Here is a 17,709-nt window from a genome sequence, read left to right on the forward strand (position 1 = left end):
TACTTTAGGGAGTTACCACACAGGTGATACCACACCATGTAGCCCTTACATAGTGTTTTCATGCAGCTCTTGAAGTATTTAGTAACAGGCAAGCATCACTGTTCTCACTCAGCCAGTCAATAGATCATGATAGGAAGGAGCTCTGAATTTAGACAAGTTATTCAAAGTAAGAGAACATAAGAAGGCTAGGTGAGAATTAACTAAAGCCATTTTTTCCCCATGGTTCTTCTCTAGGAGACTCAAGTAACAGATGCTCAAGAAAATAAACATTAAAATAGAGGGTAGAATGACCCTTCACAGCATCTTTTCCTCTGCTTTCGGTAATGAACAGCAAGTTCAATTTGGTGATTTTGTCTCCAGACCCCTATGTTCTTCACAGTCCACAATAAGGAAATTCTTTGATCTGTCTACACCATTTTTGAACCTAATTCAACTTTCACATTCAGAAATTTGCTGATAAATAATGTTGTGATTATACATTGTGTAAAGATCCTTGTCTTTGTTTTAAACCTGCTATATAATAACACAAGAATTCAGAAGCATGCAATGAGGTTAAAAAGAAACTGAATAATCAAATCCTAAATTCTCTCTCTTCTCCATTCGTTCTAATTTTTCTTGTTTTCCAAACTCAAAAGATCTGTCCTATCTGAAGTCCCTCACAAAGAGGCAGAACCAGTAACTGAGTCTATACCTCAGGACAATACCTTACCCAATCCAAGTTTCAATAACCAAGCCTGCAGAAGTTACCACAATGAAATGTACCCTACTTAGTTTTAGGCAGAAAAAAAATTACCTTTCACTTCCCGGTGTGGTAATTCTGTAAAAACGATGCCTCAAGTGATGTTTGTCCCCGTGATAACAAACTGTGCACAAGTCGTAATTTGTGCATTCTGCACATTTCCATCGGATGCCAATGATAGGCTGCTGTCGACAAGTATCACACATAGTCCCATCATGCTTGATACCTGTTAAAAACAGGAAAAATAAAAAAGACAACAACATTGGTACCTGGTTACACAGATCTCTGTTGCGTACAACTATAATCTGAAGCCATAGATTAGAAAGTGACCAATAAAGAAAGTCTGACAGCGACACCATATCAGTCCATATGAATCAGTGAAGAAGATCACTGACTTTGCATTTAATATTCCATCTTTTCCTCTTCTCTCAAATTTTATGAGCTATGCTTGGTTTTACTTTGTACGGTGGAAAAACTAAGCGGTCATCTCTACACTTTTGCCTATAAGACAAAAACCAAGCTCTATTAGATAGGTGTCATTATATTAATGGAAATCTGTTACCATTTTGAAGTGTTTTCCTGTTCTATATGTTGCTTTTTTCAAAAGGAATCTGCCAAAGGCACACCAGGTGTAAGGCACTGGCATGCATCCTTCCCAGCCTCCCACAAAAGCCAGGTTCTCAGGTTTGTAACTCTTGCAGAATTGCCAAGCTCCAGCAGCCTGAAAGCGATCAGCCACAGACGCTTTCAGTCCATGCATCCTGAATACAATGAAAAGCCATGAGTTTAAAAAAAAATTAAAAAATAAAAAAATAAAAATCAAATTCTGTTCCTTTGGAAAAACCTGAGCAACAGAAGGGACAAGCACTGGTACGCAGTACCTAGCACAAGACAAAACTGTGCACTAAAGGTTTGGAGTAATATGCCATTATTCCAATTACTCATCCATAAAAAAAAACCTCTCTGAAATTAATGAGTATAGAAAGTGGTTTTTATCCCCTCCAGAAGGGATGCTTTAGGAAATGATGGCCAAATTCACTACAAACCTATTAGTCATTTGTGCCCAACAGCTGAGGCATCAGCACTGAAGAAAAATCAACAGCTGGTGAGGCAAAACTGAAGGAAATGCTTTCTCGACTGACTATTTCACAGACTCATGCAATGTCTGAGGCTAGAATTAACCTCTGGAGATCCGCTAATCCAACCTCCACTGCTCAAAGCAGGGTAAATCAGACCCGTTGACCGAGGACCATGCCGACTCAGGTTTTGAGCATCTCCAAGGACAACCTGTGCTAGCATGTGATCATCCCTATAGCAAATGTGTTTCTTCTCATACTTCAGTGGAAATTGTTGCATTTCAGTTTGTGCCCCGTGTCTCTTGCCCTGTCATTTTACACCACTGAGAATGTGTGACCCCGACTTCTTCATGACCTCCGTCAGGTACCCACACACACTGACAGAACCCCCTAAGCCCTCTCTTCTCCAGGCCAACCACCACCGGGTCCCCATGCCTCTCCTCATCTCCGAGGCCCCGAGATCACCTCAAACACCTCTGTGGCCCTTCCCGTGACCCAGCCCCCTGTGGTGCTGGGGAGCCCAGAACCAGACCCAGCTCTCCAGGAGTGGCCTCAGCAACTCCCTCAGGCCACCGGCAGCACTTGGCATAATGCATCCATGTTGCCTTCAGCCTTCACGGCACACTGCCGGCTCCTGGTCACTTTGCTGTCCACCAGGACCCTCAGGGGTCCTGCAAAGCTCTTTCCAGTCAGTACTGGTGCAGGGATTATTCCTCCCTAGGTGTAGGATTGGGAATTTCCCTTCACTGGATTCCATGAGACTCCTGCCAGCCCATTTCTCCAGCCTGGCCAGGCCCCTCTAAACAACAGCACAATCATCTGGTGTACCTCGTTCACCATTTCTCCTAACCAAAAGAGCTTCTCACTCCATCTTCTTCCAGCCTCGATTATAAAGGGCCTCATGATTACAGACTCTCCTGATGCATGAACATTGCAATAAAAGAGTAGGGCTGGAGAAGGCAACGCACTTGGAGCAAAAGCTGCACAGCGCACCGCAGAGATCCGAGCAGCATTTCAGGGCAGCTGAAGATAGCCTTCGGTGACAACAAAAACCCCAAAACTGCTGATGTTATGCTAAACGATAGCTGTAATTGCTGGAGCAGTTCATGACTCAGGCAGCATCCACTCCTTGACCACAAATTCTGTGGTGAAATTCTGAAAGTCTGACACAGTTGCTATAACCCATCATGTTACTTGCTGACTCCAGCTGCCGGACAACACACTTTGTATACCATACCCGTTCATTTCAGCTCTTCTTTTATATTTAAAGAATACTTGCTGCCTCATAACAACATCTAAAGATGTAAATTTTTCTAGAAAACACGAACTTCGAAGTCACCCATGCACGTTCTCCCTCCCTAACACCATCGATGACCTCGCTCCCCACATGGAGGAAGCTATCTTTCCTGTTCAGTACACTCAGACTTTGATGTCTGCTATCTGCTGACATGTGCAGCAGTCAAAAAGACAGCACTATGATCTTGGGATGGCTGCCTCACTGCTATGACTTCTATTGGACTTGATGATCCTTATGGGTCCCTTCCAACTCGGGAGATTCTATGATTACGCTATTTTTTGTCAGTCTTCAAGAGCAGATGCATTAAAGTGAGGTTACTACTTTGTTGCCCTGATTCAAGGGCCTATCTAGCTATGATGCTTGGGGTGGTGGGGTTGAGTGGTGGCACCCGCTTTTGTTTAAAAAAAAAAATGGATTGCTGAGTCAATCAGTATTTCAAATACAGAGCAGTTGTGCACATTTGGAAAAAAAATTAACAGTTGCTGAACTTCAGGGAAGACAATTTGCCAAGGATCGCATTTATTCTGGATGTAAAAGAACTGAGGAATTGGGTGCCTGCATGATTCTTAAATTTGTCCAAGCACCGAGAAGGGAGGCAACAAAGAAGTATAGTCAGAAGTCCTGTAACACTGAACTAGACCATCCTGCAGCAGACTTAAATAGAAAGTAAACATTTCAAACCACTTAGGCAAAAGTTGGATTCCTTAAGAAAGATTGAGAAAAAAAATATACAAAGACACTTGTGTGTCTTTTGTGACTTCAAAAGTCACTTGGCTATAGTGCCCGGGACTTAAAACAGATCAGTGTGTATCTGTATTTGGAGTCTCCGACTGAAAGGGTCACACATTTAATGTCACAGACCCCTAAAGAGCACCCAGACAGGTTCAGCCTTTCTTCCCCCTTTCCCTGATGTATCTGACCACTGCATTAGTGATCCAGAGAGAGAAGCAGGTTTGAAGGCCTCTGGTGACAGTGAACTAAGCTGTAGTTTTAAACTTCATCCACTAAAAAAATAAATTGAAACACTGTGCTGCTACTAGGCCATAAAATGTGATAGCTAAACACCTACATCTCTAATACAAAGAAAATGCACTACTTAAATCAATAATATATTTTAAATAAAGTTGAAAGACTGATTTAACTTGAACCAGGCAGCAAAGAGGTATATGAGCGTGGTGGGCTGACTTTGGCTGGCTGCCATACGCCCACCCAGCCACGCTCTCACTCCCCTCTCCAGCAGGTCAGGGAAAGAAAGCAAGGTGAAAAAGCTCACGGGTGGAGGCATAGGCAGGGAGGTCACCAACCAAGCACCAGCAAGGGAAAAACAGTCTCAACTTAGGGAAAATTTCATTTATTGCCAATGAAAAACAGAGCAGTATGGTGAGAAACAAGGCCAGGAACACCTTGTCCCCATGTCCCCCACTTCGCCAGGCTCAGCCTAATGCCTTCACTCCCTCCTCCATCCTCTGCTCCCCTCTGCTGCCTCTTCCTCCTCACGCCTCTCCCTTCACAATTCAGCAAACATGACGATGAAACATAAATCAATCTATTTGCCAAAACTTAGGAGCCGATACTGGCACTACACACATATCAGGGGAGGGAAGGAGGGAGGCACTCCTTCAGACTCGCTCTGGTCTAGCCCAATGGACTGAATGCTCAACCAGCACCAGGATCACATCTCTCAGTCCAATTCCATCAAAAAATAAACCTGTTTGCATGCTCTGCAACTTCCCTGGGAGGTGTAACGAAGCATAGCTCAGCAGGAACAACCAGCAGACTGGATACGCATAGGATCAGAAGCCGAGCTGGAACTCTGGCCTAAACGCAAGCTGGATCCATCACGGACTGCTCCTGCTCCTCAAAGGAAGGCTGATCAGGAAAGGCTGAGAAACACAGGCTTTGCAAAGCTTACATTCAGAAAAAATGCTTTAATTAAGTTACTGGAATATGTTAAAGCCATGAAGACTTCAGGTTTCAAACGCCAGCACTACAGCTGGTCCGCTACGAGCTAGAAGAGAATTTTAGCTCTGTAAAATGAGATAACGCAAAAATCAAACCTCCAAATATTCTTCCAAGTTTAAGAGCAAAATATTTCAAAACAAATATTTCCTATCATCCTTCATAGCACACCAAAAAAACAAAGAACTGAGTACAAGAAGGGCACTTTCACCATGCCTATCTACTTTTAAACACCTGGCATTTCCTAATGTCCCTCCAGTGTTAGGACACCATAAAACTCAGTATTCCTTATCTCAGCTTGGCAACAACATTTTCACTATTTGCATTTCAAATCAGTTTCCTGCCTTTGTGCCTCTGCCACAGTCATCTTCTTCGGGTTACCTAGGCCACAATTCCTGCCAGCACTTCTTAATATAGCAAATTTACAGCCTTTATATACATACACGTGCTTTTAAAACCCAGGGTTGCTCTTAAAGCTATAAAATGTAACAGAAGCTTTGTTGTTCAGATTGCTCCTTGAATTTCTTAGGAATTTTCTTAGGAAAGACATTTTCAAAGGTGGCAATACACAACTATCCACCCACAGAACATTTTAACATCTCCATACCACTCACTGCTATGCGCAGAAGTCAGTGGTGATTTAAATTAGTTTTCGAAACCAACGAAACCCAATGGACTCACCATTCGCTACAGAACTCAAGCCCAAATCCTTTCATGTAATGGCAATGCTACCATCGGGCAAGAGATGCCATAAACTCCTTATAAAATTAATTTACACCCCAATTTACAAAGCTGTAGCAATGCTTTATTCCTCCCATCCTTCCACTCCAGATAATTTTGACACTGTGGCGAGACTTTGGGCAAACTGAAAACAAAGGATTCTTAGACATCAGCCAAATTCAGCCAAATTGTGTGAAAACCCCAATTGGTGCCCCCACCAACGCAACTCATCTGTTAATTCTTGTGTTTGGCAGCAGCTAGCTGGCTAATCCTCACACGAAGGCGATGCCAGACTTACCATAACGTGAGTCCCATATCGCAAGATAGGCGAGGAGGGAGAGGGTTAGTTATTGTGCAGGAGACATGGGGGAAGGGCAGGAAGAACAAAGGACACGTTCATATCAAACAGGCTTCACACGTTCCCCTGCCCAAACTATCAGATCTTTAGCTGTGAGGGGTTCTGTGAGTATTAACCAACAGCCACCAAGCAAAATCTTGACCGAGACCCAATTTAAGTGCCCCAATTTACACCTGATGTGCTAAAAGACAAAAATAAATAGTTGGGATAAATTATCCAAGGTGCTCTGCCCTTTAAAATGCTCTGACATTTGTGATTGCATGACCATCTGTGTAACTCTTCAGGTTACAGCAGAACAGAAGCACAGAAATACAAGCACAGAAAGCCCCTGAGACCTCCAGCAGGTAACACCTACCTTTTTAACCCTGGCAGAGTACAGCACAGTTTCCCCAAGCTGCAGCACACTCGCTCACACGACAATCTCACGTCAGTATTTCATTTCCTGACCCCAGCTCCTCCACCACCTCCCCTTATTCAAGGGTAAATATTTTACGCAGGGAAGTGACATTGCTACTTCGAACCAAACATGTAAGAGGAAACGGATGCCAGACAAACGTTTGCCTCAGCTTTGCAGAAAACAAATCCTCACAAATAAGCACAAAGTTTCTGTAATGATCACAAGGATTACGTGAACGTGGTCGGAGGTGCTCTTTGCAAACCTGCTGCTGTACAGCCTTCCCTTCTAAATACACAACTCGCTCATATTTAATCCTTCCAGTTTGAGACAGAGATATAGCTTCTGTTCAACAACCCAGAAAAATAATCCTTTTCTTCTTCCACAACACTATCAGGAAGCGGGGGCTCTCAAGACTCCCCCGGATCTCTCTTTAGATCCTGGCAACAGGCTTCCTTACAAAACCACCAGGATTAATCACACAAAGATCAGGACAACCACACTGCACTGCATCCCACCATTTACTCCATTTCAGAGCCCACCACGCAGGATCTAACTGAAATTTCCTTTCTTTTCAGGTTCTTAGAGCAACTGAGAGGGATTAAATAACAACCCCGCTAAAGAAATGCTGGGCAATGTAAATACGATCACCCAGTACTAATACAGCTCCCTGAAAACCAAAACCAAACCTCCTACCAGCAATCGTTTGCCACCCAAACAAACACACCTGGAGCAAACAGCTAAGAGATACTTCACATAAACCACCAGTGAGACTTTATTTTAAGGAAAACAGTCCTAAAGTGTTTGCCCTAACACTACTTCAGTATCATAAGAAGTTAACATAGTCTTGCAACACTGCTAACAGCCTGGTAATAAAAAACACTAGTGATTTCCTACTGTTCTTGCTTTCTGAGTCTGGAAACGTCCTGGCACCAAACCAAATGTTCATGTGTATACACATGTGTATGAAAATTGATTTGTTTTTGTTTGGTTTTGGAATTTTTATTATTATTTAATTATTATTAAAATGAGCTTCATCCATTGCTTCTGCAAGACACTGGGTTCCTGATGCATCATCCTGACTGCACATGCCTCAAACTCACCAAAGCAGCAACTCTGGCTGCAAGGACTGCTTTTAAGAGCCTATAATCAAGCCTGGTTTTGAATATATAATAAGAATAATTCCCAACAATAAACAATCTCATTTTGCTTTCTCCTGATGTATTTTTTTTCCCCAAGTATAAACTTGAACCCATGTTATGACGCTAAAGCAGGGCTGATTTTTTGTTCCCGGTGTTAAACTATAAGAGCCAGGTTTGATTTAACACCATGCAAACCAAGAACATGCCATAGTTTATAACATTTCTTTGCTCAACAGCATCATGAGCAATGCTACAGTTATAAACTCCTGCCACCCACTTTTCCTGTTATTACTTGGATCAAAACAACCCAAATGACCCTAGCAATGCCATCAAATGCCATCCAAAGTCAGAGTCCCTTAAACTAAACAACTGATAGCCACTATTGTGGAGAAAAGTAAATACTAAAAGGCTGAAAAGTAAAGAAGGGAAGTGATTTGCCCAAGTACACAAAGTGAATCCCGTGGTAAAACCAAGATTTCAGTCCAAATGGACAGCATCATAACCCTGTGCTTTTTCCACTAGGCTACAGTGCTTCCTTTCCGCTTTTTGTTACTTGTACTTTATAGATTTGTACTCTTCTGCTCTCAAGGGAACTGTGACCTGAACAGTAACTCCCTGTAGCAAAAAGCAACCCCAGGTAGCTCCATGTACTTCTGCGAGGATGATCCACCCTCCAGAGAAAAACCTGGAGAAATACCAGTTGCGAAGCCTGAAAACAGCAACATTTATGACCTACCCCCAAAGCAATACACGTTGTGCTACCTGAAGCAGAAGCTAAAATTCTAATGCTAAAGTATAAACACAACCAAAAAAAAAAAACACAGAAGGAATAAAGAAGCAAAAAAATCAAGGTGTCAGAAGTGTTAAGCATCCATTTCCAGATGCAGCTGGCTATACCATCAGCTTGCAAGCCAGTGAAGCTGGGCTGGAATAATGAGCGCACAAGGCTCATAAATTCAACATTTATGCATTTAAGCAAAAGCAGTCCCACTGGTTTCTACAGGACATCAAATGCAGGGAAAGTTTCAAAGCATAAACACCTGCAAGACACGGATCCACAACCCGAAGGACTGCTCTTCACTTCCCATCCAAAAAGCCATTTCCAAAAGCTTTTCAGCTCAAGTTTTAACAGCATCTACACTCCCAAAACAACAGCAAAACCAACCAGAAAGGCAGGGGCGAGGACCAGCCACAGAAAAATGAGATCCATCTGGAAAGGCCCACTGTTAAATTCAATGTGGTGTTGTTTTTTTTTTTCTTAGCAACGTTTGTGTAGTTAATTACAATTAATCCTATGATCCTCATCTCCTCAGAAGTCTGTTAGCTCCCATCCATCGCTATGATCTTCTAACCTGTAAGACAACAGGCAGCTGGCTCAAAGATGGTCTCTCCTCTCCATCATACTTTAAATGAAAGGTACGTTACAAAAGCAGAGCATTCAAGCACCCCAACAAACCCAACCAAGCACCTCATTATTGAGGAAAGCTGTCGGGGCCCGATACCACCTGAACCTATTTCTGGGAGGCCAGAATGACCTTATTTTCGTGTTTTCGCTGTGGCAGCAGGTGCTGGGAGGGCCGTTTCCCTGCCAGCCTCCCGCTGCCGCATCACGCCAGTGCGGCTCCCAGCCCATTGTCCAAGCCGGCCGCGTTCACAGCACAAACACCCAGCAGCCGGGGCACTGCAGGAAGCAAACCAGAGCTTTATCCCCTTCCTTCCCCAGCACCTCTGGCTCCGCGGAGGAGCGGCACCAGGCCGAGCACCGCACAAACCCCTCACCGGTGGGCGCGCTGTCCAGGATGCGGAGGTCGTACGCCCCGGAGCAGCGGTAGTTGGCGGCCGTGCCGTTGTCCCACACCACCACCACCTCCTCGGGGCTCTCGAAGCTGCGCACCGTGCCCACGTGGCCCTCGCCGCCGTCCTGCTTCCCCCACTTCCAGTCGGGGCCCCGCACCACCCGGGCGCCGACGCCTTCCACCATCACGCGGTTGTTCCGCGAGCTGCTCATCCCGGCGGAGAAGAAGCGGGGAGAATCCCCCCTCCCCGTTCCTCCGGGGGACCTCCGGGGCCCCGCCGCTCTCTCTCCCTCCCCGCTGCCCCGCTACGGGCCCCGCCGCTGCATCCGGGCCCCGCCGAGCCCGGCGGCGGCCGCCAGCCCCCGGCCCCGCCTCGGCGCCCCGCACATGCGCTGCTGCCGCCGCCGCGCAGACATGGCGCCGCCTGCGGGGCCCTGAGGGGAGGCGGCCGCGGAATGGCGGCCGCCGGGCGCTGAGGTGGTTTGGGAGGCGGCCCCGCTGGGAACGAGGTTCCCCAGTGTCCCTCCGCCTCCTCCTGGTGTTGTTAACCCCACAAGCGCTTTCGTGACAACCGAGGGTTGCCACCAGAGTTAGCCCCGCACAGGCTTTCAGCAGCACTTCCATTAACTCCACACATCTTCTGTAATCCCACACAAATCCCCTGCGCTCAAAACATGGTCTTCCAGCCGCTCTCTCCCTCTCTAACCATGTTCTGTGCCAGCTCTTCTCAAGCAGCCGCCCAAAAAGACAGACAAGCCCAAATCTGACAAAGGAATACACTTCTCAGCAAGGAAGTGTCTGCTATGAGGCAGACCAGCTGCCCTGGTGTCCTCTATGTTTTTTCCAGTTTTCGTGCTTCCTTCCACCTTTGTGGTTATTAACACGACCAGAAGAGTCTGTGAGATCATTCCCTGGCTTCCTTTGTGGAGTTTCTCACGCAACGTATAGCAGAGCACCATTATACGGACAAGTAACCACCAGACCACCGCCGCATTCCTCACGTAACCCATCCCTTCCCAACCCGTACTAAGACTGAAGAATGGTGCCTTAAACATGAAATGGTGTCCTGACAACAGGCACTCCCCAAGCAGCATCTGATTGCTGCTTCTACAGTGGAAACCCCAACACACTAACAGATACCACCCTAGAAAAGCATACAAATGTCGGGCAGATTGTTTTTTTCTGGCAGATGCTTTTCCCCATACAAAAGCTACCTGCAGCTCGTACAGGCCTGTTACATTTAGTACACAGAATTGGGATTAAACATATAAAAACATGCCAGAATTTCCTAGAAATGCTGGAGGTTTCTTTATCCATCAAAGACTCTATGTGGGATCTGTAATACCTATAACGTTCCCACCTGCCTCATTCTACTTGCTCAGGCTTTGGTAGTTATAGGCAAGTGTAAGGTTCATGCACATCTAAGGATATGCATCTAAGGATATGCATGTTTTCTATCATTCTTTGGTACGGTTGAATAAAAAGGCCTTTTGCAACCAGTGCATGTGTGCCAGGAAAACCAACAAAGTCTGAGATAAGAGTTAGTGACAGCTCTCCTGGACAGAATCTGAAGGGACTAAATCTTCCCAAAGACTAATTTTTCCTTTATTTTTTTCCAAGAAGGGTATCTTCTGAATTACAGGTCTTAAGAGAGAATGCTGCTGCAGTTCAGCAGCAGTGCATGTGTGCAGACATTATCCTGAAGATTTTTCTCTTCTGAAAATCCTCCTCCTGACCATTCCTGCTCTATCCCAACAGTCCCTTCCTCTCCTTCTGTTCAGGCAAGTGCTCCCCTAACAGCTATTAGAGAGCTATACCTCAAAATACAGAGGCTGTATCATTTTACTGGTGTGGTCAAAAAAAAAAAAAATTAGAATCATACATTATATTATTTATGCTGTGAACCTGCTTGAAGTTTAACCAATTAGAAAGGGAAAAAAAAAAAAGTTTTCCAGTTCTTGAACCTTTTGTCCAAATTAGCCTTCAAAATAACCATTAAATACCAGTTTCATAAGGAGACTTAAAAAGAGACAACAGAAAATGGGGAAGCTTTGGTGAAAGATTTATTTTACTAGTGATGTTGGACATTAGTGGTTCTATCTAGCATATTTTTCTGCTATCAGCCACAGGAGCGTATATCAGCATGGAAATTAGAACTAGAGTGATATGCAAAATAAGCCAATTCTGAGTAAGCACCTGAAGGCTGTTTGAGACTCACAGAAAGATGGAGACAGAAGAACCAGAATGTGAGCAGCAAAAGGAAGAAGAGAGCTCTGAGCTTTGTAAAGAAGCTGAAGCAGAGCTACAAATAAATGACTCAAAGGAAAGGTATAAACAAGAGGGAGATTCCATAGGATGTTGAATTCGATTAACATATTGTGGCAAGAAAAGTGCCAGATACAACATTTTCAGGTGTGCATCAGCATTTCGTTTGTAGGCTGAGAAAGTAGTCACTGTAAGGAAACAGCTCGTTTCATTTTTATAACAGAAACAAAAACAAACAAACAAACAAAACAAAATATGTTGGCTTAGGGCCTTTTGCAAGAAGAGAGGGTTAGTTGTTTGGATGGTTAGCATTACACAGAGTAAGTGCACGTGTCATTTTCAGTTGTTTCTTCCATGTCTTTGGTCCCAAGACAGGACTGTTCTTTTTTGCTGATGAATGCTGAGAATTTAGCACATCCCCTAATCTTGCATTTGCCCCTCTTACCTTGTTGCACAGAACGGCTGTTTTACAGCCTTAGAGCCAATACATGTTCATACTCCAGATAATTTAATTTATCAATCCTCAAATTGCGGGGAAAAGTGCTACCTAGAACCTTGCTACTGGAGTTAGCAGAAGGGTTTTTCTCTTTGGTTTTGGGGGTTTACAATGTAGAAATCATACCAGCTCATAACGCTGCTCAACCCAAGCAGCAGCAGAGGCTGGGACTTAAGCTCTTTTCTGCCATCGTGGTTAGAGGAGGAGACCAGCAGGACAGACTGGCAGAGCAGTAACATCTGAATGTGCTGCAGCAGAAGCAACCAAAGCTCAGCTGCCAAAGGCCTTATTTACCAGACCGGTGCTGCTGTAATTAACCACTGCTGCCTGCATGGTGAGGCAGAGTTCGCTTTGAATACCTCAGGTAGGCATGGCAGAGCAGTTGGATCACAGGCAGGAGGAAGGGAATCCTCTGTGCTTTAGGCACACTCAAATGCAATTACAAAGGTTCATTAATATGCACTCAGCGCAGGAATCTCGATGCACGAAAAGACCTACAGAACTAGTTCCCTTCTGGCTACCCAAAATTACATGTAGTGCTGAGTCACACCATCCTCCCGCTGGTGATTGTGGTCTTCCCCACTGTCTCCTGCCATAGCAGAGCAATCCAACAAGGGGCCACGTGAGAAGAGCTCTGGTTTATGCAGAATTTGACACTGTTCTTCAAAGCCATTCCAGAGAGCTGCTTGCCTGAACTCTGCCGGGTTGCCTTGTGGTTCTTCAAAATGTCATGCTCCACCAGGGAATCTTAATATATGGATTTCCATGTACTGAAGACAGACTTCAGTAGAAGTTTTTCTGGACTGTCCTGTTTGATTAAAGCTGAACTTGCAACGTAGGAGCTGGAATATGCAATGCAGAAAGGGGACTATGCCTATTCCAGGAGAGAATGTCAGGCGAAAAGTCTGCTTTTACAAAGTTTAGAAGAAAAGAAAAGAAAAAAAGAAAAAAAAAAAAAAGACAAAACAAAAATTCCAACTTCTTGGAAAGACTACTAACTCCTGCAGTTTTGAGGTTTTGTTTACTATCTTGCCATGAATTCTGAGTTCTCAGACGTTTTTGAATGGAGGGTATATATATATATATATATTGCTTCCTAGGAGTTGAAGAAGACCATCATGACTTTGTGGGAAAGGAAGAAAGGGAAAAGGGAACGAGAAAGAAGCGTAATCATCCTCCACAGAAACTTCTGGTCTGATAACATGCCACATCTTTTTAAGCAAATAGAAAGAAAAATGTTGTCCAGATCAGCATCATCTAATGTATATATTCTAGAATCTGAAGAACGAGTTATGACCTGCAGGCCACACCTCATTTGTCTGTAGTTTATTGTAGGAAATAAAACACCAACAATAAAACACACAACTAATTCCTCAGCCTCTGCTGCCATCACGTGGCCATGTGTCATCTCTCATTAAAGCTGAAATGCCCCTATCCTGTTTGCTGTTAGCTCTGCATTTCCTCTGTTTTATTTACCAGATTCATTATCCATCATGCAGTCCAATTTGTTCTGCAATTTTCAGAAATGGAATAAGTAATTGGCACTGGATATTTTCCTAGTTTCAGCAGATTAATTTTTTTTTTAATGGCAGATAAGTGAGCAAGAGTTTTGGTGGGGTTCAGGTTTTTACTGTGCAGCTGGCATCTCCTATGAAAGTGTTAATTACAGACATGTATTAACTGACAATGTCAATGCCACTGTTTCCCTAACTAGTTCTATCTGCTATTTCTCTTCTAGGAAAAACAGCTGAACAGGGAACAGATTATAAATAAATCACTTGATTCTCCCGCTGTGAAAATAAACTAATCCCTTGGAGATCTGCTAGGGAATGAAATGTCCCTGAATTTGGCTAAAATCCTCACCGTGATGAGAAAAAAAAAAATAATAATAATAATAAAAAAAATACAACTCATCATTTTAGATTAAAGAGTATCTTTCCCTGAAAGGCCCATCATGGAATCTTCTCCCTTGTTTAAGGTTTTAAGTTAAGAGAGAAACCAACATACCTGAAAAGGGCATGCAGACTACAATGCCACGTACTTCTGTTTGCACATCGACACAAATTCTCCTACTCAGGTGTACCTTGGAGGGTTAAAGGACGTATACCCAGTTGACATTTCCAAATGCAAAGCCCCCAGTTGTAGGCCACCCAGCTGGGAAATTGCTCTGCAAGACAGGATCTGGGGATCCTGGTGGACACCAAGTCGAACATGAGCCAGCAGAGTGCCCTTGCAGCAAAGATAGCTAATGGTAACCTGGGCTGCGTTAGGCAGAGCACTGCCAGCAGGAAGGAGGTGGTGATCCTTCCCCGCTGCTCAGCACTGGTGAGGTCACCCCTGGAGTGCTGGGTCCAGTTCTGGGCTCCCCAGTACAGGAGAGGCATGGGCACACTATGAGTTCAGCAAAGGGCCACCAAGATGATCAAAGAATTGAAGCAGCAGATTCTCGGATGTAGTCAGAACTAGCCAGGTCCTACTTGTAGACTGAGAGGAAAATAAATTGCCTTCATGGGCTATCGAGTTATTTTAAGAATGTTCCTAATTTATGTGCTTGACAATTTTTATTAAGATCAATGGAACTAATCAAGTGCTTAGTCAAACATACAGTACAGGTCCTTTTGTTATGAAGGCACTCAATATGTAATACATAATGCCTGACAAAATGAGTTAGGCACTGAATAATATCTAGGTTTATTTTTAATAGCCTGCTAGAGCAGTAACAAACATTGAGTAACTCAAGCAGAAACTAAACGCTGTATGTTTTGTCATAAGAGAAGTCCCAGTCACAACACAATGTAATCCTAAATTCTAATAAGTATGATTTCCAGTGCATTCTGACAGACTTGTTGAAATCTGCATTTAATAGAAATACAGCTAGAAAATTTCAAAAATACAACATTTTTGTATGTTGCTAAACAAGACTATATGCTTTGCATAAAGTAAATATTTTTAATATACATCTAAGATCTTGTCTAATTATAATAAATTCGCTATTAACATACTAATGAAAAATCTATGAAGAAGAATCTAAAAGAAAGAGCGATTGGACAAATTTCTGACCCCACTGGATTCAGCTGAAGCCATAGTATTCATGTGGGCAGAACAAACGTTTACTGAATGTATATGGCAGTATTACTTTTTTCCATAGTATAAAGCATTAAAAATGCTTTGATTTTGTGGTTGAAATAAAAGATGCAAGTTTTTTTCCATTTTGAACTGTTTATAAAGGAATTAAAATAGGTAAATAAAAATGAAAATGTTTCACTTTAAGCTACAGAACAGATACCTTGGAACCAGGAGGAAATTTAACCTAGATTCAACGTTTAATTCTACTGCACATCTTAGGACAATTCTCAAGTCCTGTAGCAGCTTCTGATAACATTTTTAATGAAAAAAATAATATGACTAAGAAAAATGTCTTCAGTGTATTTGCTCACCTTATACTGAATTTAATTTATTTTATACTGCCTCGTATTCTCAGTTTTGAGCATGCCACGGATTTTCATCATTGATTGCTGAACAAAACAATCACTTTTAAGTTAATTCACATTTCTGAGAATTATTTTCAGCTATATCTCACAGAGTTTGAACCTCTATTTTAACTCTTTGGTGAACATTTGGTGAACACAAAACAAAGTTTCATCACCATTCTTTAAATGTTGATGACACCATTATCTACATGGTGATGAGCCAAATTTATGTGATCCTCTACTAACCACGAACTTGTGTTTAGCAGTTTGTCAGCTGTATTTGGATGCAGGGAATTGGTTTCACGAAGACCAGATCTCATAAGAGTCCTTCCAAGGGAGGTGAATATTAGGCAGCCTTCACGTTGCAACAGCTGTTGATATCTTCAACCACCTAAAAAGACAGAGAAACAGTGCTAAATTAGGTAGTTGCATTTGTGCTCAGGATACCTGCTACACCTGCTGAACTGAAATTCGCAGATTTCAATTGAAGGAAATATTGTTAATACAAACATATTACTAAATTGTTAATATTGTTATACAAGGCATAGCATTCCTTTTAAATCCTGTGTTCTTTCCAGCTTTACATCTGGAAGAGCTGAGGATTGTTCCCTGACAGAGTGAAGAGAAGCAGCATGGCATAAAAAGATGCATGAGAAGCATGAGAAATTGGAGATTAGAGTCAAAGTAGCAAAGCTCAAGAAAGGGAGAAACAGAAACACCTTTTCCTCATGCCACAATTATTGATTATTTATGTATTTATTTTATTCATGGACACCAAGAGTACAAACATAAACATGGCCTGGCAATTTCCTTAAAAACTTGAAGAGTCTCCAACATAGAACATTTGCATGGACTTTATTAATTCCTGACTGATTCACACTTTAAGGAGAGAAAAACCTGTGATAGGCATGAAGAAGGCTTGAGAAATGCTGAGCTGAACTTTTCAAATGCATTTTTCTTCTTCTATTCTACTGTTGATAATAAATACCAGTAATAAGGAGTAACCCTTCTTTGCATTGATGGAAAACTTTTCAGATGTTTCATACGTGGACTGAGAACTTTTTATGTATCCCCAAGGTAGGTCAGGTTGACACAAAGGTATTTTTCCCATTTTGTTTGATGAGTGGCAAAGTTCAGCTAATGTTAAAAGACCATAAACAAACAAAACCTTGAATTTAAAACTCTGAGGCTAAATGTCACTTGTCCTCTCCTCTGAGGTGCTGCTGTGCCAACTGAAGTCAATTCCAAGGGTGAGGCTACAGAGAACGGTGCCAGGACCAGCTTGCAGTTGTCCACTGGGACATCAGTAAGAATGTAACACACGCCTCCCCACCAGCTCCAAATGATCACAGAGACACTGAGCTTAACAAAACAATAAAATAACAAAGATAGCATAGCACTACTGTAGCCCCCTTGTTAAAAGAAAACGTAAATCAAGCTGTGACTCACCAATTGCTTCTATAAATTATTATCTACTGATTAGGCAAAAAAATGTAGGGAGGCAAGGAACAATCCCATGGCCTTTCCTTTTTGTCTAATCTATAACCTATTACAGCTGGCTTGATCCAAGCACATTCGTAAGCACCAGGGAGCAAAGTGCATATAGCAAGTGTCTCTAGGAATGCAGGACTCTGTTCCTTGGGGAAAAAAAAAAAAAAAATGCAAACAAACAAACAGTAAGAGTTCAAAAAAAGCTTATCAACCACCTTGTTTCCCCCCAAACCCACCCCCACACACAAATCTGCAATAACTAAATCACTTGGAGGTGGTTGCAATGCAGGCAGAACATGGTATTTTCTTTTTGATCCCTGCAAAATTTGATGTCGGTCAAAAGAGCACCTTTTAAAGAATTAAAAGAAAAGACACTGGAAGTGGAGGATCCAATAGGGATCACTTAGAAGAGAAGGAAGTTATTAACGTTACTGCTATTGACAGTTATTGACATGCTTACAGGGTAACTGGGCCAGACAAAACTCAGCTCTTCTCAGTACACGGGT

At 42.9% G+C, this 17,709-nt stretch overlaps 1 protein-coding gene across 3 annotated transcripts in view; it reads right to left on the reverse strand.

Moving 5' to 3' along the window:
- Positions 1-9,861, reverse strand: part of MIB1 (MIB E3 ubiquitin protein ligase 1) — a 74,040-nt gene extending 64,179 nt beyond the window's left edge. For 2 of the 3 annotated variants that reach the window (XM_068671456.1, XM_068671455.1), the window contains exons 1-2: positions 9,465-9,861; positions 794-965 (exon numbers count right to left, since the gene is read on the reverse strand). In XM_068671456.1, coding sequence (XP_068527557.1) covers positions 794-965; positions 9,465-9,693 — 401 coding nt within the window. In that variant the 5' untranslated portion in view covers positions 9,694-9,861. The remainder of the gene's footprint in view (positions 1-793; positions 966-9,464) is intronic. The other variant, XM_068671454.1, reaches the window with a different exon arrangement.
- Between the last annotated feature and the right edge of the window lie 7,848 nt (positions 9,862-17,709).

The sequence above is a fragment of the Anas acuta genome, chromosome 2, assembly GCF_963932015.1.
Source record: "Anas acuta chromosome 2, bAnaAcu1.1, whole genome shotgun sequence".
NCBI classification, from domain to species: Eukaryota; Metazoa; Chordata; class Aves; order Anseriformes; family Anatidae; genus Anas; species Anas acuta.